At 39.7% G+C, this 26,937-nt stretch overlaps 2 protein-coding genes and 1 long non-coding RNA gene across 5 annotated transcripts in view; 1 reads left to right on the top strand and 2 right to left on the bottom strand.

The window, feature by feature from the left end:
* The window catches only part of LOC121665537, a 126,877-nt gene that overhangs the window by 85,031 nt on the left and 14,909 nt on the right, over positions 1–26,937 (top strand). The gene's annotated exons all lie outside the window — the stretch shown is intronic.
* Positions 6,330–15,666, bottom strand: RGS21 (regulator of G protein signaling 21). 2 transcript variants are annotated; one of them, XM_042029875.1, is made up of 7 exons: positions 14,688–15,666; positions 13,856–14,130; positions 11,483–11,678; positions 10,529–10,611; positions 9,100–9,176; positions 7,822–7,988; positions 6,330–6,873 (listed from the first exon to the last, which is right to left on the bottom strand). In XM_042029875.1, the coding sequence occupies exons 4-7, from the start codon at positions 10,537–10,539 to the stop codon at positions 6,670–6,672; spliced, it is 459 nt and encodes a 152-aa protein (XP_041885809.1). In that variant the 5' UTR covers positions 10,540–10,611; positions 11,483–11,678; positions 13,856–14,130; positions 14,688–15,666; the 3' UTR covers positions 6,330–6,669. The 2 variants fall into 2 exon arrangements, with proteins under 2 accessions (XP_041885809.1, XP_041885810.1); XM_042029876.1 differs by having other exon boundaries at positions 13,856–14,112.
* Positions 17,244–26,304, bottom strand: RGS18 (regulator of G protein signaling 18). 2 transcript variants are annotated; one of them, XM_042029865.1, is made up of 5 exons: positions 25,972–26,304; positions 25,193–25,294; positions 21,915–21,979; positions 20,712–20,878; positions 17,244–18,828 (listed from the first exon to the last, which is right to left on the bottom strand). In XM_042029865.1, the coding sequence occupies exons 1-5, from the start codon at positions 26,088–26,090 to the stop codon at positions 18,574–18,576; spliced, it is 708 nt and encodes a 235-aa protein (XP_041885799.1). In that variant the 5' UTR covers positions 26,091–26,304; the 3' UTR covers positions 17,244–18,573. The 2 variants fall into 2 exon arrangements, with proteins under 2 accessions (XP_041885799.1, XP_041885800.1); XM_042029866.1 differs by having other exon boundaries at positions 21,915–21,976; positions 25,972–26,303.

The raw sequence follows: 26,937 nt of genomic DNA, 5'->3' as shown, positions 1-26,937 counted from the left end.
GCAAATGGCATTGTCACTGCAGAGAGATCCACATAAGGGGTGAGAATAACTGGAAAAAGGGATAAACATCAGGAAGTATAAAGTATGATCCAAGTACAGTTTGTTCTGGTAATTCCTGTCTCAGAAGATATAATTTCCAATACTGAGTCACTATCAACAATGAAAAACATTTGGGGCTGTAAAAGGTGTCAGCGTTAATAAGTCTGTCTAGTTTGGAATATGTTGTACTTGCCATTTGACATGAAAAGATATCATGTCACGAAAACCCCTTTTATGCCATTTAACAAGCCACACTTTTCATTTTATTCCCCTAAAAAGATCAGCTCTGGCAAGAAATCCAATAAATACAAGAGTGCCGTTTTATCTCATTACAACAGGCAAAATGATTGCATGGAGATCAAAATCCAGTCCATTTGTTCTGGAAATTAAATTCAAATCAATTTGAAACTATTCACATTGTATAGTTGCTGATGGCACTTCAAGACAAAGTGATAGCACTGTGCAAGTTCAAAATGGGCTCGAAGCAAGATCAGTCCCTTCATGGAGAGGAGCCTGGGCAAAAGACCAGGAAGACAGAGCGCAGAGCCCAGGAAAATGCTGGGATTACAAGCTGTAGTGTCCTACTACCAGGTAAAAAAAAAAAAAAACCTACTACCAGGGGCTGCCATCTCCTAGTTTGTGTGATGCCACTTTACAGTGTCAAGAGCATTTCAAAGTCTCACTGTTGTCAGCCCATTCAGTCTGCATTTGCCTATGCCTCTCCTCTATTGGATAAAATGCTTTAAATAAACTAGCCCAGCCTTTCAAAGGAGCTTCCCCTGTTCTGGGATGTGAAGAGTGAGCTTTCTTGAGTTTGTGATATTTATACTTCTTCACTTTCTTTATATTTTATCTAATCTATTTGGAAGTAAATGCCCCTTGAGCCCAGGGTATTTCCCAAGATTAGTGGCAGGAATGTCTAAAACCAGCTGAGAATAACTATGAATAACATTGTTGTTTAAAGGCCAAGGACTCTCTAGCCTGTAGTTAATGCAGTACAGTTATTCTATATCTTGGAGGGATAAAAAATAATGCATTTTAGTAAAATTCTTCTTGCCGCTGGAATTTGGTTGAGAATTGAAAGGTGAATCCACTGCAGCTTGGCCTTGAGGTGATTGACCAGTGTGGGAGGCTGGGCTGGGAAATCTCCCTGTATCCTGCCTTGCTGTATTCCCCATGCAGTTGGAGTCATGGAGGGTTTCTGCAACAGGTTTTTTTGTCCAAAATGCCAAATCATTTAACTTTATTATTCATTATTTCTTCTATTCTCTCTACAAAAACATCTTATTTAGGAGCACAGCATATTTGAAGTCATTCAAGAAACAATTTATTTATGGATTCTCCTCCTTCTCTTCTTCCCTGGTTTATGAGCCTGTACGTAATAACCACTGTATTAGGAAAAAAAATGTTTTCCCTACAGTTTTTACTGAGTACTTGCTTTTGTTTGTCTTTCCAGGACTGTTATGCATAGTAGGGAAACTATTCATAGAAGTAAAAATAACCTCCTTGCAAACCTAAATGGAAAGAGATATGGATTGAGAGACAAATCCAGCTCTACTCATTTTATATGCGAATAACCTAACCCATGCAATACAGGAAAAAAAAATTAAAAGGCAATGTCTCTTTTAGTACAGAGAAATTATGACATTGAAGCTAGAAACCATAGCAACAATATAAAAAAAAATGAAGCAGGGAAGCATTTGATCTAGTATTGACTCATTTTTCTTACTAAAGATCAAAGCATCTAGGGCCTCCTTTAAAATATGTAATATTACACTGAGTCTAATTTCCAGCACCTAATATTACAGAAGTTGAAAAGTTGGGGAGAAAAATGGAAAATAAACTTTTCTGGGAGGTGATTTTTCTCAAAATGAACAGCTTCAGAACACTTAAAGTAGAGCTTTTGGTGATAATTTTAGCACTGCTTGTCAGTTCACCAAAACACTTTCTGTTACTAAATAAGTATTTCAAATTAATTCCGAATTACCATATCAAACAACTACTGCTCCTAGGCAGCACACTATTTACTGAATGAAGGTGAGTATGCATGAAGATCTCTGTTTCATTACTCAATTTCATTTTTTCTTAATGAGCACAGGCTTCTTCGTGAGTTACATGAGACCTTTAATTGGTGTCAACAACTGTGAGAGCGCCTCTCTTCATGGTTTTTTCCCCACCTTGTTTTTCAGCAAACCAAAAGGCAGAAAACGTGGTTCAATTTCAGATCCATAATGTGCTTTAAAATTTCCACCAGCACTGCACACTGTAATTATCATCCAGAAATAAAGATATTACAGTGATTTCATTAATTTAATTCCCCTGCCTCTATTTTGCAGGAGCCAAATTATATATATATATATATATATATGGTTAGGTTTCCCTTTCTCAGACATAGCAGAAAAGTCTAGATGTAGCAGTTGTTCTCCCCCAAAATACAGGGATTTTTTTAGTAAAAAATGGCTAATTTTTGTGTGTAGCCTTCAGAATTCCTGGAACTTTGGTATGTCTGGTTCAGGCTGGATTGTATTATCTTGTGTCTGATCTAATGCCCACAGAGGTGAGCAGTGGCCCTTCCACTGGCTCATGGGCCCTCATTCACGCCATTTCTCACTAAAGATGTGTGGTGTAGAGGGAAAATAAAAAACAAGAAGTCAAGAGCCAGCTCTGATGTGCACGTGTAGGGAAGTTGTCAAATTGAATGTTTTGTAGCTGCTGCTCACTGGATTGGTTTGACCACACCTCTGTCGTTGGCGTTTGGATAAATTGCAGCAGTTGTTGGAGCTGTTTCTGCCTCTTTCCATGACTGAAGTTCATTTCAAAACCTGTATCCTCTAAGAGAGCTGAACTGCGTCAAGAATCACCCACAGACATCTCACCAAGAGAGTGCTTTTTATATAGAAAATAAGGGTGGTGTGAGGAGGGCCCTGTTTTCCCAGTGGAGAGCTCAGGGAGGAAGAGGATGAGCAGGTGTTAGTGAGCCATGGGGACAGGTCCCTGGACTCTGATATGAGTCCAAACGCCTCAGGAGAGCCTTGCACTGACAATGGCTCACTGAAAATCCTCTTCACAGGTTATGTCGGTTCTTAGAGTGATGGTTGTCTTGTTTAGCAGCAGACACTGCTCCAGGAATTCCACCTTCTAATCTTTTTTGTTTGGATCAAGATCCAAACAAAAGCCTGAGAGATTCTTGTGCAAAGCCTGTAATTATGTGTGTCTGTTCAAGTATGTTTTTGCATTACAGTTTTAGCAGAGAATTTTCTGACAAAAGAGGAAATACTGAGTTTTCATCTCCAACAGTTACAGAAATGCGCAGAATTTAACAAACCTTTGACAAGACATACAGAGGAGTCTCACATAATCCTGTCTGCAACAGAAAATGGACCTGGCTGCCTTTAATTTGGGGTCCTGGGCTGCAGAACAGTCCTGTGTTGAGGACTAATTTGCATTTATTGTCTTTATGTTCATGCCTCTTATTTTTCTATGCGTATTTTATAAATATAAAATGTATAAAGAGAATGAAAACAGAGTATATACCTTTAATTTTAAACCTGGGACAGTCCTGGCCTGATGTAATCATGATGGATATGGTGGGATCTTTGAGTCTAGATGCTGTTGGAGCTTTAGGATTGGCACTGCACGAAGAAATTGGGATTTTTTTTTTTTTTTTTTTTTTAATGTGGTATTCACTTTGCATTTTTTTTTCCCATTTCTGTTTGGTAAGACTTTTTGGTAAATCTAACTTTTTGAGCTGAACAAGATTGAGTCTTTTTGGCAAAGTTCAATCTAAATCCTCTAAATAACACTTCAGTGCTTGGCCTTTTCCTAAGTCAAATTATCAGAGCTTGGATGCTAAGCTGTGACCTTTTTTTTGGTGATGTAGAGAATGAAGCAGCAGTTTTAGACCTAGGAAATAAAGAGAAATAAAGACCACTGCCTCCCATCTTTGACGTCTGGGTGTTTGCAAGCATTTCCTGAAGCAGATCTTTTATAATGCTTAAATGATAAGTTACATTACCGAAGTTTTCAAAAACTTGATTGATAAACTCCAAACCATTTTAATATGCTTTTGTTTAATTGAGTATGATACAGGCAGATAGTGTCCTGAGGGTTTGAAAAATTACTTGCGAATGGCAATCAAATTACCTTGGGATATATATGAATTTATGGTGATCATTTATTTTAATTCTGCCAAGTTTCATCTCATATTTATCATCTGGAACAGATTAATAAAAACCTTGAGAGGCTTGATCAACAGCAAAAGTTTAATTAACTTTGTCAATTAGGAGTACCAAAGTTTTCATTAAGAGGTTATGAAATAATTAGTACTGTTAATTCACCCTTGAGTCAGGGACGCCCCCTAAAAGTGCCATTCCTGTACATTTCTCTTAGAAACATTCTAGATTAATTGAAAATACATTAAAATCATTCATGGTTCTTTACTGTGTAATTATTAAAACTAATATCTGAAATTCACATATCTAATATGTGAAAATATTAAGAATTATCACCTATTTTGACAACAATTGTTCCGTTGATCATGTGGACATTGCTACCTGATACCATTTTTATATAGTTATCAGAATAATGGCACAGATTATCATGTTTGACAATTTAAATATGCTTTTAACTTCTCCTCAGCTGTGTTTGCAAATGGCCAGGAACTGGAGCTCCCTGGCAGCCATCGTTCTGGCACTTTCTGTCTGCAATGGGGTAAAGCCAGAAGTGTGAAAACTTAAGAGGGCACAGAGAGGATTGTGAGATTTCACAACCACCCATCTGTTTTCAAGGTACTTTTTTATCCTTAGGTCCCAAACGATTGGTAACACAGAAACTTTGGGTTTCTACTTCGCCCTACTACGAAAAGTGGTGTGATCCCACATCTTCCTTTATGTGGGAATTTGCCATTCTGACAATGAGAATCAGGTTTGCAGGAAGGGCAGATGGCTTGCTACACTTCTGAGTAAATGCCGTAATTCCGGCCCTGCTGGCTGCTGCCCGCCCTGGGAGTTCAGGCAGCAGAAATCCCCGGCTGCAGCGAGGCCCCGAGGCCGCACCGCAGGCAGAAGTGGCGATTTTCCCCCGAAATGTCACTGCGAGATGAGTGGCAGCTGTGGCATGGCAAGAGGAACCCACATCCTCCTTGTAGCTTAACCTCAGCCATCGTGTTCACTTCTCTGCTAACCACCAGTGCTGGGGCACAAAGAAAAGAAAAAGAAATGCAGACAGCAAAAATTAAAACTAGGTGATAGACTAGAAGCTGGGTATCAAAGAATAGATATTTTTTGCCCTACCTGCTTAAGATGTGGCAGGATTTTAACCTCAGTTCACAAATGGAGGCTGTGTATGCAGGCTTTCAGGCTACTTAATATCCCTTATGGTCTAAATGAATTGGTTCCTTGATGTAGTTTGATAAAATAGAAAGGATATTTTGCACAGAGGATGTAGTGATGTGTAGAAGGTATGAGCAGAGCTTCAAACAGGGAAAGATTCTGGGAGATTTATAACAGCTCAAAAGCATCAAATTCAAATTGAATTTTTTTTTTTCTTGAAAAATCTTATTTCTGTCTCTTGTATTTAGAATTTTTTCCCACAGCAAATGTTATTTCTTCCCTGTATGTTTTAAAGTATTTTTGCTTCAATACCATGACACAACTCCTCCCTTTATCTAAATATATGCAATAAATCCTCTAAGAGCAGTGAATTTAATCAGTGTGTGCATCTGTAGACACCTGAAGATTGCAGGTTCCAATCATAACTTGCTGGTTAAAGATAACACCATGACTAAATCCTGATTTACATGATTGCTTTACAGCCTAAACTGTTTCTTATGCCTACTTTTCTGCTTTAGCTGTGCTTTATTGAAATGAAATTGGTAAATGAATTTCACTGGTAACAATTAATGAAATTATTTCTTCATGAGTGTATGGGGACAGTACCACTGATATATTGGAAAAGCAAAGAAAATGGATTAATTGAAAATTTACAAAGAAAGATATACTCAGTTGTGGGTTTTTGACAAAATGCCTAGGCAATTAATAATTGAGACTTTTCAATAAAAAAATTAAATTAACACAAGGAAAATTGAAGACAGCTGTATTATGAAACATTAATTTGCTCTGAATGCCAAGAACATTTGTTAGGAAGCAGCTGCCTATTTATTAAATATTATCATAGCGTGTTACCGACCATATTTCTACTTCTGCTGTTTTGAATTAGTATATAACATGTTTAAAAGAGGATTTAAAATTTTCTGCAAGCTACAAATAAAATGATAAATGCAAGAGTAAATGTATTCAAGGCGCCTGAAAGGGATTTATTTTTGAGGCCATACGTCTAAAGAGGAATCAACAGCAAACAAGAAAACCAAAACATTCTGCTTAAAAATGTCAAATCTCTTTGAAAAAGGAAGCAAACACTGCAAAAAAATGACAATGGCAAACTTTTTTATTAGGAAGGTAGCTCAAGTGCCTAGCATATTCCATCCTGCTACCTGTGCATTTTGTGCTTAAAAACAAGCTCTCTCAGGTGATTCTTGAATGTGGCTTCTGCAATCACTTTAATAATTAATAATTATCTGTACTGAATTGCAATGGGAGACATTATCAACTCATAAAGCCTCAGGTTTTTTCCTCACAGAAATGGAAGCCATCTCTTCTGATTTCTGTCCTGGTGCTTCTTTACCAGTTCCTTGTACACTTCTGACCTCAGAAACCTGGGGAAAGAGTCCTTTGCCATGAGGCTGTAGATTGACCTCTGAGCAGCATCAAAGCAGCTGAGGGTGGGCTCAGAGATGTTCTCAGAGATGTCGTTTTTGGTATGGAAATCAATATTGATCTGTAGGCAGAAAGGAGCATGAAACCAGCGTCAGTTTGCTTGGAAAGCTGAGGTCTGTTTGTGCACAGGACACAGTCTGCATTTGAATTTCCTCCCAAATAACCTGACTGATGCAAATAAACAGGAAGCTCGTCCCTTCCTTTTCTAGCAGACTGAATTCTTCGTTTTATTTGGCTCTTAAAAAGATGTCATCACTGAAAAAGAGAAGGTAAAAACTTGCTTTTGATATCTCATCTTTCTGCCAAACCAAATCTTAGGAAGTACTGATTATCAAAGAGTAAATTAAAAGTGAAGGTACTCAGCATCATTTTAGATTTTGGCCTTATGTATTTTGTAAGGATTTTTTGATTCTTAACAATAATAAAATAGATTTCAATCATGTGTAAGACATGGGGACATCTAAAGCACTCTTGCTAGCAAAGGCAAAAACATCCGTGTAAAAGTTTGAGGTGCAGAAAATGAATCAAGATTAATAAACAATTTGTTCTTTCACAGGAAGCCTTTTTGAAATAATGATAAAATTGAATTCTGTGATGGAAATTTTTGCATTCTTATCATGTCAAAAATACCTATACAAAAGAACAAATGCAATCATAAACCTACCAATACTCTGGTACCTGAAATACAGTGGAAATGGTGCTTACTGCATTATGAAAAATGGTTAGAGAAAACAAATTATATTGAATATAAATTTCCTTAAAACTTCAGGTAGAAATTTCAGAAGGTGAGGTAAACTTATTCCCAGTGTGAAGAATGGAGAGTGCAAACCATAACGTCTTCGCTTCACAGTTCCACAAAATGTTTCCTACCTGGTAAATAATGAACATGAGAATGGGAGGTACAGCCAGGTGGAATTGTATTTTCTGTCATTCCTTGAGGTCTGGATCTGAACTTTCCACTTCATCCCTATCCTCAGTACCCAAAGCACATAGAGAAAAAACTCTTTACCTCCTTTGGAGCATCAGCTTGTATGAAGTCAGAATAAATCTTTCGGGCTTTTGAGGCAATCTTGCTGGTGGACTTGGTTTTCTTGAAGTCCTCACAGGCCAGCCAGAACTCCACATTCTCTTCACTGAACTCTGACTTCAAAAATGTCCGAAAAGCTGCCAGACCCTCTGGGGGAAATGTGTGAGATAGTGGGTGGAGGAGAATTCAAGACCAGTGCAATTTATACACGTGTGTATGTGTACATTTATATTTCTGCTGGGTATATACAGTGTAACCCATGTATCTGCCACTGTTTTGCATGTCAGCCAGCAGCCAGGTTTGAGAAGCTGCTGCAGGGGAAATAAAAAGGAGCTAAAATTATAGCACTGATAAGGGGACTAAGAGAGTTTTTCGATGAATTGCTGACCAAGGATTGCTCCCAACAGCTGCCTGCTGTGGTTTGGTCTCTTTAGCACTTTGTTAAAAGGGGATCCTGGAGGTTTTGGTCTTCAAGAGGATTTGTAGTGGCCAGGAAATCAGAGATTTGAGGCTGACCTCTGGGTTAAGAAGCAAGCTTCCATCTCCCTGCAAGGAAATATTAAGACTTGGATAAAAGATGGACTCGTTGTTACTTCTTTGTTCCTCTTTTTAATTTTTTTTCACTTTGAAGGGGAAAAAATGAGACAAAGGTTTGTTTGGAAAAAAACCTGTTTTAAAATTAACCCAAATCACAAGTTCTGAGAAAAGAAAGATGACAGTACCCAAATTTAATTGTGTTAATCAAGTTAATTCTATCCAGGAACAGTGTGGAGGCACCCCAGCATCCAGGCCACAGTGTTACTGCAAGGAAATGGGGCAGGGGCAAGGAAATCTCCAAATTGCCTGTGGTTTGTGGTGTCAGGTCTGTAGAAATGACATTTCTGGGAGAAGTGACTTCAGATATGTCATTTTTTGTTTGACTGGAAGTCACTGCACAGCATGCATATTTCTTTGGAACAGGAATACCTAAGAAAACATTTGTCGGTTTTTTATGTAAAAGTATATGAAAAACAAAACTATTGAAGGGAATTTAGCAGTTACCTTAATAAAATCTATTTCAGAGCATTTCTGCCTGCCTGTGAGCTCTGGCTAGAGGTATATTGTGTTTGCAGCTTGGACAAACCTTTCAGGACAGCAGCTCTGGTTGGTTCAGTGCACATGGGGAGCAGAACTGGAGAGCAGCACGAAAACCTGGCAGAAATGTTTGCAAACGGATGACACACGCTTTAAAAACACATCTATTTTCCCATCACTTCCTACCTTTATTGGCTAGTACTGTATCCACAGACTCGGACCAGGCCATGGTTTCCCCAGCATCTGACCTGTGGAAACAACATCTACTCTTGAAAATAGCATTGTGATCTTTGCCCTGTGCAGCCTGTGGTGGCTGAGAGCCTATGGTGTGGCTGGCTGCTAGGGAGAGCAGGGGGAGCCAGTCATCCTACCCTACACACTGAAAACCAGAAATATTTGACACTGCTGACTTGATTATTCATCCTGGAAATACTCATAATGCTTGAAGCTGCTGGAGCTCTAATAAAGCATAGGAGAGATAGGAAAGTTCTAGAGCTTATGCTGAATTTCTTCTCGAGTTCCAAAGGATTAAGCATTAATTTGTATGACACTTTTTGCTTGGAATGACTGGAATTGTCTAAAATGTTATCAAGCTAACACTAGTAGGAAACATGGGCCTCATACCAGCTTCTCAGTGGTATAAATAATTGAGTAATTTCATAGTTTTGGCTCTTCCTCTGCAGCTTGCTGTAGGCTTCTGCTAGACATGCGGGCAAACACTTTGTTCTCTATAATACTGACAGTTTTCTTAAAAAAAAAAACTCAGCACAAAAAAATCCCAAGCATGCTCGAATTCTGTAAAAAATAGTTGATGTTCCTAAGGGGGCTGTGAGAGCTCAGCTGTCAAAACCCTGCTCTCTGAATTATGCAGGTTAGTTTGAGAGCTGTGTTCCACCACCACTTCTCAGCATCACCAGAAATGGTATTTTCTTATTGCAAATTTATGAAGAGATTATATGACAGTGTCAGGATATTACGTGGCTGTAGTTATAATTATTACGAGGGATAGTGGCAGCAACACCTTAAGCAAGCTTTTTTGTAGCTCTCAATTTACTTGTATCCAGAGTGCAAAAATAATATTTAAGCAGGAAAAAACTGTGCATATTTATATATAAACACATACATGAGGGAAACTGGAGTGCAAATATAGTAAGTCTGTGAAAACACAAATGAAATCTAAACATAGCATTATGTTGTACTTTGTAAGACATCATGTGATGATGGAATTAATCAGCAGACAGGTTTTTTTTAGCAACAGTAAGAAACTTTTATCAAATATATAACAAATTTTCAAGATTTTTTTAAAATGTTTACTTGCTTTCTTGTCAAGCAAAAAATCAAAACGAAGGACCAGGATAAACCAGACAGTTCTGCTTCTTGTTCTTATGGACAATATTAATTGTTTTAATATTTACTCACCACTCAGAGCCATGATCTCACTGACCATGTGGGACTTACTTTAATGGGAATGGCAAGCAGAATTGACAACAAGGGATCAAAATGGTCACGTCCCTTTCAAAGGGGGAAGGAAAATAAAGCTGTGCAGATTATTCAAATGTGGTCATCCTGTCACATAAATCTCCTACGATTAAAATAGCCATAAACAGCAACTTACTTCACAGGCATTTTTTGTTCCACTGTGGGTTTGTCTGACTGTCACAGGGAAGGCAGAGTTTCTTTTTCTGACTGATCTTCAAGCTGAAGGTAACATGACAGCAGGAATAATACAGTTAGCACGTGAATAACCAAACAGGACAACGCACACTGGCAAAATGTTTTCAACATCTTCTTTAAAATGATTTCTTTCAAAAACATGGCATATTTTTTAACAGTGCCATTCACACCTAACAGTGGTCATAACACAAAGGGACTGGGGCCAATGGCAGCACATTCCTGCCCAGGAATGTTCAGGTCACGGGTGGTGGAGCAAGTCCAGAGAAGGGCAACAGGTGGTGAAGGGGCTGGAGCACAGGTCTGGTGAGAAGCACCTGAGGGAGCTGGGAGTGTTTAGCCTGCAGAAAAGCCCCAGAGGGGACCTTGTTGCTCTCTAGAACTGCCAGAAAAGGGATTGTAGTCAGGTGCAAGTCTATTTTATTTGTCTCGTCTCTTGATAATTGTTCTTACATCCCCAGCTCTTTGCTTCCTCTGTGTAACCCTTGCTGTCCCTCACTCTCCTGAGCAAGCAGGCTTTACTGATTGATTTCTTGACTCCTTCCAAATCTCGTCCTGAGGCCAAATCCTTTACTCACACTACCCAGATTCCTGGTTCTCAGTGTCTCCACTTGACATAAAATTCCAGTGGTTCAGGAACAGGGATCCCATCTTGCAGACCAAGGGATTTTTGTCTTCTCGGTTAAAATATTTTACACCTAGTAGAGCAGTCTTAGGAGTATAGGTCCTGTTTGATTTTTCTCTATAGTACAGTCACAGACAAAGCTGCCTCCTGCCTGCCTGAGAACATCTTTCTTATTTTAGCCATGTCTATCTTCTGAGGTCAGAAATAAAAACCCAAGCACCACATGCCATGTTTCACCCTTAGCAATGGTAAGAGGTTATTCCTTATCCTTACCTTTTGTAGATCTGTAAAAGAAGTTTCAGGCCAATCTATCTGATGAACTTCGCATGGGACAAAAAACCAGTGAATCTGGTCAATTGTGCTCCAGAAAGATGAAATCAGATGGAAATAGATCTGGAGAGGTGCATTACTGGGACGAGCAGGAGAACTGAACTGTCTTGCAGGAGAAGAATAAAAGACCAGTTTGTCTCTAAGATGAAAGCAGAGAGGAGCTATGATTGTCCTCTGTATACACAGAGGTAACCCGGTGAGAAAAAATAATTATTTTAGCATAATGGTTATAGAAAAAATGTATATAAACAGCCAGCAAACAAATTCAGGCTGAAAACCAGAACAAGGCTTCACAAAAATGTTGTTTTTTACAGTCTCCCAGTAGAATTTTTTGCTTTCTCTATTCCTCTGTACTTTGGAGATAGAGCTTCACATATTTATGAGATTATTTTAAATTGTTGTCTTTATTAGCAGAAAACTAGAAATGATGACCCAAGATAACCCTTTCAGTCCCACGTATTACTAAAAAAGATTCCTGGCAGCAAAATACAAATCCTTTCTGTAATTCCTTATCTTTGCATCTTCTTGCTTCTAAACATTATAGCAGAAGAACAGAAATGTTAATTAACATCCTGATTTTCTGCTGTGATTCTTACTTTGCTTAATTGGTTCCTTTCTCTTATTTCCAGAGTACATACTCTGTGCCAGACAGGACCAAAAGCCTTTCGTGCATTCTGCTAGTGAGACTAACCTCAGCATCTGCATTTACATCATATCCTTTGGGCCTGATTCAGACCCAGGCTTGAGCTTTGGTAAAGGGGAATAAGCATAATACAAAATCCAACCAGTATTTCTCTGAGAGCTCCTGGCCTGGAAGAGTGTAAATAGCTACAACCTGAATTTTCTAAGTGTCATGCCAGAAAAGTCAGTGCAGTTGTGAGGACAGAAGTGACACCAAATTAGGCAACTCGTAATTCTTGGCTGGTTCTATTAATTTCCCCATGTCTAATCCCAGAGGTTCTACTATTAGAACTGTGATGGTAAATTAACTTAATTTGGCTATGAGAGGGAGGGTTGCAGGATCTGGGCCTATTTTTTCCTCAATATCATCAGGTGATATACATTTATTTCAAAACAAAATCCCAAATAGGGGCCACACATGCATTTTTTAAATTTCTGTTCTAATAGCCTGATGTCTGAGTGATGCAGACACGAACGTCTCTTAAAGATTTTCAGGGCTGGTGGATATTTTTCAAGTCAGTCTTAGCAGCCACAGAACTATGCTAAAAAACAGGAATATTCTAGCACACACAGTGACTGGATGGATGCTTTTGCATTTTATGGGGTATTGCTCACAATTCACAAAACCACAAAGAAGCTATGAGGGATTCTCACCACTGCACAACATTCTGTCAGTGACTGCTCAGTCTATGCAAGCTGAAAATATTTCAGGTACACAGCAGGTAACAGAGTTGTTGTGATATTTGTTCTGGGGCAATAACAATAAATTTGCTAACCAAAGGTAGGCACAGCCACTTCCTCCCATAGAAACCAGCTGGTTGTATTTCTCTGTGCTTCCTCTGCTTGAAACTTAATAGTGTCTGGAGAGAAACTCTGATATTTCGCTGAAATGTCATAAGGAGAAAAGTGATCTCAGTATTAAAACAAATGCATCAGCTGCTTGTGCAAGTGTATTGGCTATTCATAATAAACAGTATCAAACAAAAGGAAATATGAATATGTAGTAGAGATGGGCTGGAAATTGCATGTAGAATTAGTGCTAAACTTTTGTGAATCTGGGCCCGGCTGACACTGCTGGACCCAGCTGACACACACCCCTGCAGCTTCAGTTCACTCACAGCTGGGACTGGACTTGCAGAGTCACTCAGGCCCTTACCTGCTCAGCTAATTGCAGGGTATTTTTCACTTTATCTGTCAGGCTTCTGGCTTAACATTTCAGTAACTCTCAGGACTGGGCTATGGATTTTTGAGTCCTCTGCCTTTGATGACACAGGAGAGCTGGAACTGTAGGAAAGGGAATGTGGATCTGACTAAACATTCCCAACTTTGCCAATGACCACTGATTTATTAAATATTTAAATCTTCAGAACTTTTAGGCTCGCAGCTTGACTTTTACTGATGCTCAGCTTTTATTCTTTAACTATCTTTAGGCATTAGTTTTGCTGAGTTATCTTCCTTTATGAAAAGCTATTGGCTGTTGAGGGGCGTGAGGCCTGTCATTGTTTGTTCCTCTGACCTAGATACTAATCACAACAGACAGTCTAAAGCAACAGTACATGTTCAAATCATTGGTTTATTAATGGAAGAAATAATTTCCTTTTATGTACGTTCCTAAAAGGGCTGCCTTGTACTCACCTGAGCACAAAGTGAGAAGAGCTCACATTCTCCAGTGGATGTGTTGGTGTTTCCTGGATCAGGTTCAGTGTGTTAAGGCTCTTCAGCACCTGGCCTCTGTTAATTCCATTCCATGCCAAGATTTGCTTGGGTGGTGCTGTCCCCTCAGCAGAACAAAAAGTCACCGTTCTGCTGCCCTGAGCAATCGAAGCCCACAGGGACTTGAGTGCATCCCTTATGCTGGGAGAAGCCAACACGATCCAAGCACTGCTGGCATCCTAAGGACATGGAAACGCCTGTCACAGGGGGATGCAAATACACCTTAATCACAGCACTATGTAAATGCCCGCCTTTCCACAGCACTGCACAGCATGGGCAACTCACAAAATAATTGATATTTTTCCATGTGAATAACTCTGTGTGTCTCCAGTATACCACAGAGTTGTTTTGCATAAGAAAATGAGCTGTTATTTTCCACCCAAGCAAACTATGCCCTTCAGGTGAAACGTTTTGATTTCAAGAACAATCTGTCAAAATGTTTTACAGCGCTCTGGGCTCCTCATATACAGGATTTCCAAGTACAGTACAATCACAAACCCACATTGGAAAAGACACAATTCTCAAGAAAATGTCCAACCAGGAAAAACTGGAATAGCATTAGCTGCAGAAATTTAAAATGAGACCAGGAAGTTGTGAAGAAACAAGAGTCTCTTAATTATGAGCTAATTTTATGGTGAAGAAATGAGAGTTCAGAGTTGTTCTTTTTTAGGCTTCAGCCTTATCTTCTGTCCTGTTTGAAAAATCTCAACTGGCTGCTGTAGGATTGTGTTTCTTGCTAGTTAATTTTAGTTACCTTTCATGGAGAAGGCAATGGTAGAGGCTGGATTGTAAATCTCGGAGTCCAGATAATTTCCTGTAACACATAAGGGAGAATTAGGAGGAGGTTATGCAGACAGATTCCATTTAGGAAAGGAGAGAGAAAAGCTTTGGTATAAAAAAAGAGGGAGCTTTTATGAGACCAGCCCTAAGTGATCAGAGTACAACAAATGGAAGATAGCAACACAGTAGCAAGGAAAAAAGTAAAAATGGAAGCAAGCTTGGGTGGTAGATAGAGGAAATACATTTTTATCTTTGGCACAGAGCCACACAGGAGCTTAAAGGGCATTTGATTGAGGCATTTGACTAAAATGCAAAGAACTGAGTGGGGTCTGGGATAGGCAGCTGAGCAGGGCATAAATTCACGAGCATATGAATCACTGATGAGAGGAAGATGATTTTCTGCAATTTTTTTTCTCAGCTGAGGTCTTTGGCAGCATGTGTGGAAAGGAGAGGGAACTGCATTCAAAGCAGTAGCTAATTAAGGCAGGCTGAGCAGCTGGGGACAAAAGGAGAGGAAAATGATCTGCTGTCTTTCAGTCACTCAAAAGTTGTAGCATGTAAAGGCATGCTATTGATTGCCTTCTTCACCCAAAGGTGGAAATCTGTCTTCTTCTTTGAGATTCCTTGTCTCAGATTTCATTCTTGCTTCTTGTCAGTTGAAAAATCAATCCAGTTGTCTTTTGTTCAGTAACAAATCCACAACCTGAAGAAAATATGTGGTCGTGTATTTCCATCGCCCTCAAGTTAAACAAGAACAGCAGATCATAATTCAGCCAGTTTAAAGTATCTAGTTAGACTGAAGTGCTGAAACAGGAGGCAAACCTTTGTGCCACACAAGTCAGTAAATTGTTTCCTTCATACTTTGTGTCTTGAGACTTCACCAGTGTAAGAAGTGCAGTGTTTGAGCAGGGTAAATTATTTTCTTGGTGGGAGGAATATTTTGAGAGCTCTTCCTGAACACTGAATGGCACATATAAATATAAGAAGTTGCCACACAAAACAATCCCCAATAAAAATACTTGCCCAACAGGCTTTGCATATGTATTATTTGCATTAGGGCAGCTCAACGACAAGATTTACATAACTATGGCACTGATTCTGCCAAAACTAGAGAAGCATGACTGTGTTCTCTGGTACTACCCAAAGGTTTGTGCACTAAATACATCTGCGCACAGCCAGCCCTGGCTCTGATCAATGCTGGAGCAGCATCACAGACTTGTACTAAATCCATGCCTAGTTCATCTTCCAGGGCTGCAGTAGAGCACTAAATACTAGAGTGCTCATTTTCTCTCACTAAAAGGAGCCTCTTCTAGAAAAAACCCTTTGCCAGATAATTATGTCATTTTGGTTTATCTTTGTGTCCTTTGCCTTCCTTTCTCTGAGTTTATCTTGACTTTCTTTTTGCAGTAGTTCCCATGGCGTTAGTCTGCTGTAAATTCAGCTAGGGTTCATAATTATCTTTGGCAAACACACATGCCTAAATAGCTACCAGGAATATCTTATTGTTTGTTTTCACTATAAAACTCATAAGAGGGACTAGCACTGTCAGTACCGCAGACTGATGGGTTTGAGGAAGGCCTCCCTGGAGATAAGCAAAATTTTCCATGTGTCTATGAAATGAAATAAAGGGCGCCTGCTGACTTCTATTTATCATTGCAGACCCTTCTGACTAACAGCTGGGCTTTTGCTAGCAAGAAAACGTCTTATTCAGGGTACTATATTTGTCATGTGGTTGGATTTTGGAACAGCATGAAATACTTGTATCTTTTCATTTCTTTCCTTCATGGCAATCCATCCAAGATACGGATTCTCCACTGATATGAAGGGACAAAATCTCACTAGGGCAGAATTTAGCTGCAAGTGTGTACGTCTTATGTCTGTGTGGAAACAAACCCACAGTGAACACTCAGGTGGGGCTGCTCTCAAATCTGTTCCCTTCCTCCAACAAAGATCCCAATACATGACACGGGAACCTGCATATTTTAAATACCTGAGAACTGGCATTCAGACATAGTTGGTGATATTAGAGATTCTCTCATCACAGAATCCTCAGAGTCAGAAGAGACCTTCAAGATGTAGTCCAACCATGAACCTTCCCCCACCACAACTACCCCTAAACTGTACCCCCAAGTACCACAGCCACAGGCCTCTTGAACTCTTCCAGAGATGGTGACTCCGCCACCTCCCTGGGCAACGCATTCTGGTGCCTGACCATTCTTTCAGTGAAAAAACCCATGTGCCCAGGTTCTGACTGTCAGAAAGAGCATGTGCCCGGTGTTTTGAGATCAGGGGAGGACGACAGAATAAACCAGCAAGGATCATAGTTACAAACATGTTTCCTCTCTGTTCCCCAGGTAAAGGTAAAAAGCTTGGGATTGTGGCTCAGCAGCGTTTCCTGGTGAGTTTGGACCTTTGTGCACAGTAACAATTTGATTTACATGGCAGTGATTGCAGCTAGAACTGAACCTTAGGTGAAGTCTTCACATCTTCCTCATCAATGTACCAATGATAAATCAGATCCTGACAACTCTTTAAGCAGATCAGATTTATTGAAATCAAGTGAAGCAGACAGGGAAACCTGCAGATTCAGCACTTCATATACACCCCAAATTAACAATAAACACAAAATCCCATCCTCAGGAACTGCAGCTCTTCTTTACCACTTACAGAAGGGGGAGGGGAAGGGAGAAAGCTTAAATTCCACGAGAAGCAACTTAACATACAAGTTACCGTTACAACTAAATTCTGCAGCCCCTTGCTAAACTGAAGCAATGTAATATTTTAGGAACTGCCCCAAGCTTCAAGGGATATTTGCATCAGCTGTGAAAGAAAAGGACAGAACGACTGTGTGTGTGACTAGAAAAGTCTGTCTTTGACAGTAAAGAAATAAAAAGGGAGATTTCTCCTTCCCCTTCTATAACCTACAGAGATTATATTAATGACCAGTAGAACTGAAAGTTACTCTGCCTGAGTCCAAGAGCTGCTAATTTTCAGATACATTTTCAAAATAAAAGGCAGAAAAAAAATTAGTACAAAGTTTAGTAACAAAGTTGTTATACCATGACTATTTATAAATAAAAGTAGGAATATTTTATATACATATATATAGACGTGACCTGGTATTTAAGGATACACATTGTATTAAAATAGCTTTCTTGGCCCTTTGTTGCTGCTCATTTAGTTGCAAAAAATTAGAATATATGTATTTGATGCCAAAGCTAATATATACAGCATAACTTAGAGAACAGACATGTTCTCTATACACAGAATAAGAAAAATGTACCCCCAAAAAATTAAATAGGTATTTTTATGTTTCTCTTAAAATAGGCAATGGCTACATTTTAATTATACATTTAATTATGCAGTGTCTTTAGTTAAAATTCATGTAACTTTGCATTATACCTAATAATGTTTCTGTGTGTTTTACAGTATGAGAAAATACCACAAATTCTCTGTGCTTAGTGTAGCAATATTGCAGAAACAGAAATATGTGCAAAGGCTGGGTATGGAGATTCTAACTGTGATGAAACTCCGGTACAGGCCCAGGATACGTGTTGGATAATATCAAAAGGCATTTTATGAGACACTTTTAAGCAGGAAATTCAAATTTTTCCCCCAAGATGTGATCGCAGCTTTTGCCTGAGTTTAAAAAGAATTGCTGTATGAAAACTTTGCATTCTATGACTTGCCAATATGTTACCTCCTTTTCTATGAAAGTGACATTCTGCTACAGAACTCTGACCTGCTGTAAGTGCATTTTATTTTGCTTTACCCCTCATTTATACCTGCTGAGGATTTCGATTTTAAAACACACACAAGTTGCTGCAGTAGCTGGGACTTGTGAGGGCTGAGCTTTCGTGTTACCACACAGTAAAGTCTGGCCGTACTCCCTGGAAATCATTGACGGTGAAGGAGCGGGAGCGTCTCCGAAGGGTGGGACGGGCGGGACTCCTCCCCTTCACCAGGCTCAAGTAGGGCTCGGATCGCAGGAAGCGCGGGTAGCTGTCCTGCTCCATCAGCCTGTACACCGTGGTCTGCGCTGCATCAAAGGTGGTGGGGAGGGGCTGGCCGATGCTCTGGCTTGTGACTTCTTTGGTGTGAAAGTCCAAATTCACCTGGAGGAGGAGGAAAAGTGTATTTGTTTACTGTACATTCATGCGTATCCTCTGTTATTATCCATAGCACTGACACTGTACACTGGTGAGAGTTTTCTGAGAAGGGGAACTCGAATCCCCCACACAACAGAATGTCAACACCACAGAATTCACGTTCAATGACGGCTGTCAGAAAGTCTCCCCAAATGTATCATCGTACCTGGTAAAACAGAAGAAAAGCTCTGATATTTGACTAAAACTAACTTTCTAACAGTGATCACTGTATAGTTGCAGCTTCCCAGCTTTGCAACACCAGACTGTTACAGAACTCCCCTGTTCTCATTTGGGGTTAAAGTAGAACTTGTTCTAATAAGATGATACTAGTGAATATTAGAAATTTCTGATTTCTGTGTAGTTTGAGTAGTAGGAAGGTGAGGAAATTCTAATAAAATTTTAGAACAAAATATTTAAATGGGTCTCTGGAGGCTTTAGATTGGATAAGCATATCAAAGTGACTATTTATTCCATGTGCTGCTGCATTTATCCTGGGAAATATTTAATTGTATGAGAATTTTAATTAAGTAACAGACACTAATTCAGCACATTATTTTGAAAAATAAGATAAAATATATTTTAAAAATTGTTGATTCAGTCAAAAAAGTGACTTCTATAATGTGCATTTCTTTTCCTCCCTGAGAGGCACCTGTCATTTCCATACAACTAGTTAGAACAAATAGTTTAGAACTAAGAGCTGAAGGGCAATTAGTGATGAGAGAAGGGTCCACTCATCCAAAATTTTATGATCCCGTTGAACTGTAGGCTCAGAAATGTGGGAGTAAAAGAGTTCTGCTGGACAAGGAACCGGAGAAGAGCTGCAAGCCCCAGAGCTGTGTGGTCTCAGCTGTCAGCTGAACCCAAGGGAGGAAGTCACACCAAAGCCAAGTGCCCAAGGCGAGCTACAGCACCCACGCAGCCTGCACCGAATTCAAGTAGGGCAGAGAAAGAAATTGTTATGTTGCTGTGACTTCCCTGCCCTGTCCCCTCCTCAGCTTTCTTCCTGCTCATCCCTTTTTTTCCATCAGTCTGAAGCATTGGCAGTGTCAGCACTTGTTACCTGTTCAGAGCTGCTTCCCCCGAAAGGCACACAGCAGGGAGAGAAATGAAAAGGGACATAAGTCCTTGAAAGTGGGCATTTCCTAGGAAAAGCAGATCTGTAATGTAATTTATGGGAATTGCAGGTGGAAACTGCACCACTTTGCAATCCTTTCACTGAAATGAGAATTATACCTTTGTCATCCTTGTTACAAGGAAGCAGAAGTTACTTCTGCAATTCTGGCAAATAAAAAATAGTGATACAGGTATTGGCAAGTGACATATCTGATCTGCTCAAATGTGATAGAAGTACAGGAAACTGTAAGTCCAAAAGACCTATTCAAGAGGTTGCTTCTGATTTCACTGAAAAGTTCATAATCTCCCAACCTATTCATCTCCTTCTTAGGGCAGGCAAAAAATATTCCTTTCGTTCATTCATGAGTCCTTTCTAACACACTTCAGTAAATTGAAGAAGTTGTAAATATGAGAACTTTTTTCACTCTTATGATACTACAAAAAGGCCTTAACATTGGTGAGGATTGTCATACCAACATGTTTTTGTGCTGACAGTGGCATACCAAGGATACACAATTCGAGGTGGAGGGGTGGAAAAGGGAGAAGGAGTCAATCAAAACAAGCCCAGGCTCCTTCCAGAGTTTTGACTTTTATGATACAGTCTTCTTATGTCAGGGGACTGCATGATTAACTCTTGAACCTGCTTCTGGGCAGGCACTCCTTAAAAGCAGATTTCATCAGATGCACACAATTTCCCCATTGTGTCAAACACTGTGTATAATGAAGGATGTCTTTACCTCTTTTGGAGCATCTTTTTGTATGAATGTTTCAAAAATGGTCTTGGCTTTTGGCAGAAGTTCACGCATACTTTTGCTTTTCTTGTAATCCTCGCAGGCTATCCAGAACTCAATGTTCTCCTCACTGAACTCACTTTTCAGAAACTTTGTGAAGGCATCCAGCCCAGCTACAGAAGGGAAAGTTGAATTCCATTAAAAATTATATCCTCATCAGACAGTTACTCTTTTCAAACAGTCTGTGCAAAGTAGTAAAATACATTTTGCTCCCTTGAAATAATACCACATTACAGATAATTTTCTTAAAATACATAAAGGTTTGTAAATAAGTGCAACTTTTCCATTATGATCCTGCAAGTCTCATTACAGAATTCTCAGCATCAGTAAAAAAACACTACCAAGATCTCATAAATTTAGAAAGAGAAGTAAGCAAAACACGTGGATGTATGCAGAAGTGACTGACTTTATTCCATCTGAATTTCAATTTAGGTTGATCAAAAGACTATTTGAACCTTTGCTCATAAGTAAACTCTTCTCTAGGAGCAATTTAAAGTGGATGGCTTTCAGCATCCTTATCACTTGCTTTATCCTGCTGTTGCTATGCTGAGGATATTTCCTTTCCCAAGATACTTCATCTGTGGAAGTAATGCAATGGCGTGGATGTGAACTGCTCAGGGAACAGATTTGAAAAGCACACAGTGTCCAGCACTGCAGCTGAAACATACATGTGCCCCTCCAAAATGAAGGCAGGAACATATGTGCATTTGATAATTATGGGAGCAGCAGGGCCTCTCAAATGCTGGCCAGCTTGGAGCTTGGATCCAGTCACTGGCTTAGAAACAAACTGTATCAGGAGTGACAAAGTCTTTTCTTAAGTACAGAGAACATATTCAGTCAGGAATATCTGAGCAATATTCAGATTAAATGTTCCTGTTTACTGAAGGGACTCTGCTGTCTGCTATATTATTTTGTTCAATAAAACACCCAACTTAAAAATTATTTTCAACTATTTTCACAAGTTGACCGCAAGCTATAGCCTAAGAAGATGAGGAGAGCAAGAAACACACTGGTATAAATGACCCATCATACCTAGTTTAGGCAACTGCCACATCTGTTTAAGGGCATAACTGGATTTTATAATTTTCCATCCTTTACCATCCATTTTCTATCCTAACAGTCTGCATGGAGAAGGAAAAAACTACTAACCTTTCTCAGAAAGCAGTTTGTCAAAAGACTCTCCCCACTTCACTGCTTCTTCAGGAGACACACTGCTTAAGAAACAGAAATGAGTTTTGAAGAATTGTTCATATTGTGCATTTAGGAAGCTGTGTAACATATGTCATCTGTTACCATTGTGGCTCAGGGCTGTTTCACAAAGCCTTTGATTAGATCCCATCACTAAAGGAGAGACCATTCTCTTAGGGACTTCAGGAACATTTGCTTTCATTCTTTTCTGACATTTTTTTCCTGCAGAGTCATACTTATTTTTTCATAAAAACATCAGAGCAGAGATTTTTCACTGTGGTATGTGTGTTGTCCTACTAATCTTTAAGGGAATTGAGATCATGTAGCGTGGTAAAACTCGTAAGGGAACCAGGTCTTGTCAGCTATTTAAACTTGAGATACTCGTGCGGAGATGTGGTTTTGAATATGCTCACTCTGAGGTTGTTACCACTGTCTGCTTTTAATGAAACATGCAGAATTCTATAGCCTGAAGACAAAATTGTAGCAATATGGTTTAGGTGTCAGTCTTATAGGGCAATTGCACATGTAGTCTGGTTTCTTTACCACAAACATTTCAAATGTCCCGTTCTTCTGAGACACTGTGCCTCATTTACAAAACTCCTCATATTCTTCATCAAATATGTCAGGTTGCATGTGTTTCACTTTGATTTCAAAAATTCTGCCCTAGGAAACAGCAAAGAAAGGAAAAAAAACCACCTCTCTTCATTCATGTAAATACAATTTTGGGGTACCTACTTTTTGGTGTTGTATACATTGAGCCTGAATGCACACCTGAACACTCCTTGGATTTTTAGTAGACCAGAACTGGAGTAAGCAGGAGGTGAGCTGTATCATGCTAGGACTAGGACTTAAATTTTCAGCCTGAAGGTGAAGTCAATTTTTATCAGGTGCTTTGTGGATATGGATGTTTAGAACCATTTTCATTCCAGGGCAAATCACAGTACTCTGAAAGTATCAGTAAGTGACTGGTCCCGGATTAGTTGGTCAGATCAGCTTCTTATGGACTGAATGTTTCTGGAATTTGATCCCACTTCCTAACCAAGGCTTGCTGTTCTGTTGCTTGATTTACACAGTTTGGGCTCCCTTGGCAAAATCCACAGGCACGTGAAGTTTAGATGAAAGGAAATTCCAATCTCTTTGGGAAGGAATTTAAGCCAGTAATCACCCTGGGTTTGCACAGAACTCAAAAGAAGGAATTTTTTTATTATTATTTTAATAGGTGTCACAGGTTTCATAGCTGAATTGGCTATGAAATAGCTTTTCCTTTCCTTTCCTTTTCATTCCTTCAATAGCTTGAAGGAATGAAAATTTTAACTAGGGAGGGGAAAACAGTTCATGAGGAGAGGTACAAATGCTGGAGAAATGAAATTCAGGAAATGAGCACAGGCTGGTAAAGCAGGGGGACTCTGGAGTCAGGGAAAACGAGACCTCACTCCCTTACAGAGTTCATTAGTTATGAAAATTACAAAAAGTACTCTGAACTGTGTCGACTGTGGGTTCCTGTAACTACAGAAATTATTTTGGTCACAGTGAAAGATAAAGCCTTATGACTTCAGACCATATACTCAACCCACAAAGGCATGGAATGATGGAGAAGTTCTTTGCTGGGCTTGGAAACTCCCAGTGTGAGTTTCTGTTTTTCCTTCAGAATCTGCAACAATCCAGGAGCCTCACAGACCCCCAACCCCTGAGTGCAGCAGTGAGTTTGTGCAATAACAGGCAGAAACCAAGATTTGTTCAGCTTTGCCACTTTCTAAATATGAGAAGAAACTAATTTAAACAGATTAACATTTAAACAAAAGATTAACTTTTAAACTAACAGATTAATTAGCTTTTCTAATATCACCCCAGTTTCCATCTGCAGTTTCATTAAATTCTTTCTACTTATTTTAGTAACTGTGTGAAAAATGGAAATATTAAAAGCTAAGTCAATCACTTAACAAATTTCAAACTATTATTTCACTTTATTATTTGAAAAATAGTAATTTTCTTTTTTTTTGTTTGGCTTTTTTTCCCATTTTTGACAAATATAATTGTCGCATCTCTCTAATCTATATATAAAGACCAGCAAAAATCTACAAGTTTCTCTTCCATACAAGAACAGTCAATTGTCTGTTAGTCAGGCACCAGCTGAGAGTAACACAATAAAAGAGAGCTGGCTGAGTGAGGAAGTGATGGTGTGTTAAAAGGGGGAAATTCCTCAGAGAATTATTACTGCTCTGAAAGTGCCTCTTCACAGATTGTAAGAATGGAGCGAGTGGCTGTACTTTGTGTTAAATACCTGGGGTGTGTGAGCCACCCAACTCTGTCTGCATGCAGGCAGCTCTGCTTTCTCTTTATAGATGCAATCTTAGAATGGTTTTACATGTCTGGAACCAGGATATCTCAAAATGTGAGCAATAAACATGGCCTAGTTGTCCAGCGGCACCGTGGAAGTGTTTAGATACCCCCTCCCCAGCCACTTTTCCATGGCTTGTAGAAGCTGAGTTTGGGCCCTTAGGTGACTTCTACCATGTGCTCACAACTAGAAGGGCTTGTAGAAGCACTGCAGGCAGCTCGGTCCCGAAGTGGGAACTGCTGAAACAAGACAAGAGTACGGTAAGTACTGAAGTGTTCTGGAGTGGTCTGTGGTGGAAAGAAAGGGCCGGTACATTTTTTAGGCCATGGTGTTGCAGAATTTTACATGTTCCTTCTTCTCAGTCAGGACCTACAAATGCAATTCTTAATGTATCAGTGAGATCTTGGTACTCCATTGAAGTGAGGAATTAAACTCTTATTGAAGTATGCTGAATTTTGGAGACAAGAGTGCTCAACCAATTACTGCAGTTACCGAGGAACTAAAGGCATTCAGTATTTAACACACATACAGCATTTGCACATCCCAGAAATCTTTGGAAAACTTGCTTTGCAAGGAGCTGTATGATTTTCCTGCAAGCTGCATTTCTGAGTTGATTATTGCTCTGTATCATCAGTGGACTCATACAAATGCTGCTGGCACAAGGTCTAAACGTCTCTCCAAGTGTATGGGGACCAGTGGTGTGAAAACACTCCTGGTGAGTTGCCCTGATGAATACCAGATAATTCTGCACCATTTGCATCCTTGGGCTAGATGGATAACTTTCACAAACCTTCCTCTCTGCCCAGTCTGAATGCCCACACACAGGTAAAGGAAACATCCTGAGTCACACAGGCGCTTCTTGGAAGGAATCCCCATCAACTCAGTCTTTTACCATGCTTACCTTGCTGCTTTTGTCAAGTTTCCAGGTTTGCCAAGATGATCACCTTCATGGAATTCAGGCTTCTGCAGGAGCAGGCTCAGCCTATTTCTCTTCTGCTTAGCTCTACAACAGAATTGGAGTAGCTTTTTAAGAAACCTTGTTGAAAATTGGTTTTTCCCTCTCAAGCATTTTCTGCTTCTGCATTACAGATGTCCCTATTTTCACTTACAGGAATGTTGGTGTTCCTTCTCCTACATATATTATTCACATTAATGGATTTTTCTTCATAGCTTAGCACAAATTTACATATGAAGCACTGGCAAAGAGAAATGGAAATCCTTTCATTTTCAGCATCCTTTTAATTTATTTTAAAGACATAGGGGCCAAACTTCCCATTAAAGAACATAAACAGTTGTCTCAGCGTCTTCTACTTTTAATGTTTCGCAAAGAAAAAAGGAAGTATTGCTTCCTGTCATTTGAAATTTTAGAAAAAAGCTTTCCCAGATCATATTCAGGCTTTAGAGAAGCATTTCTCAGAACTTCTTGCAATCTCTCTTTCTTGGTATTTTTAGATCATTAATTTGATGTGTTTCTTGTCCTCAAAAAAACAAGAGTTCTTTGAGACAACTCTTCTTAAAGAGTAATATTTTACACATATATTTTCTAGGATTGCAGTTTGTGAGTTCTCATACATATGTCAAAAATAAAATTATCTGTGCCCCAAATTCACCCCCACAAGCTACGCTAGAAGAATCCTCCATGTAAACAGAACAGAGGGTCGGCATGACCTGAACACTTACCCAGGCTTGCTCGCCTTGTGTGGCTCTTCCTTAATCGCTGATTTCATGACTTTGTAATAGGGTTTATCCTTCGAAGCAGAAATGTTTAGTTGGGGGAATAAAAGAAGTGGGTTTTCCATCTTCCTCTAGAGAAGCTTCTGGAAAGGTTCCTTTTGCTTCCTCGCCGCTGGGTCCGTGCTGCTCAGGCTCTCACATGCTGCCCCAGCCCGGGCTGCCCCGGCCGGGCCCGGGGCCGTGTCCAGAGGAGGTGGTGGCAGAAGGTGGCTCTGCACCAGCCCAGGCACTGCAGCTGCGCCTACCCGAGGCTTTAACTCTAAACCAAGTGCAGCTCTTGTTTTACCCTCGTCATTTGGGGAAGTGAGACTGCAGCTTTGCAGGGCTCACACAGGCAAACCACAGCCGAGAGCGGCGGCCGCTCTGCGGAGTTAACCTCCTGCTAGGCTTAGGGTGACACCAGCACATGCTCCCAAACACCTGCACATGCTCTAGTCTCCTAAAATTAACTTAATGACAATAATGTCACATAAGGTAACGTACACCCTTATCTTCAGCTCTTAGAGGTCCCGTCTGCCCTTAAGCTGCCCTCTGCAGCCTCAGTGACATATGCTGGACACAGTTCCATCTACAGCATGCTGACCTCAAATTCAGGGTTTCTCAGGGTCTCCTCCAAGCTTTGGTTGATCAGTCATTTTGCAAGCAGAGATTTTAATTTTTGCACCATTCTTCAGAAATGACAACCACCTACTGCTAATATCCAGTTTGTCCACTAAACACCTCCGCTTTAACTTCTCTATCTATGGATTTATTTTTACTTGCAATCTCCCATCTAGGATAGAAAGTCTTTAGTTCAGAAAAAAAAAATCCATGGCTTTTTAAAAAATTTTATTTTGATACTAAATAACCTAAAACTTCTCATTTCAGTTTGCATAAGGTAAAAATGTATTAATCTTTGAGGCTGATCAGCAC

The sequence above is a fragment of the Corvus kubaryi genome, unplaced genomic scaffold (genome assembly GCF_017639235.1).
Source record: "Corvus kubaryi isolate FWS band 111438036 unplaced genomic scaffold, C.kubaryi_AGA036_p1.0 37334, whole genome shotgun sequence".
Classification (NCBI taxonomy): Eukaryota; Metazoa; Chordata; class Aves; order Passeriformes; family Corvidae; genus Corvus; species Corvus kubaryi.
Note: the sequence above shows the minus strand (reverse complement) of the source record. Positions and strands in the feature narration are given on the sequence as shown.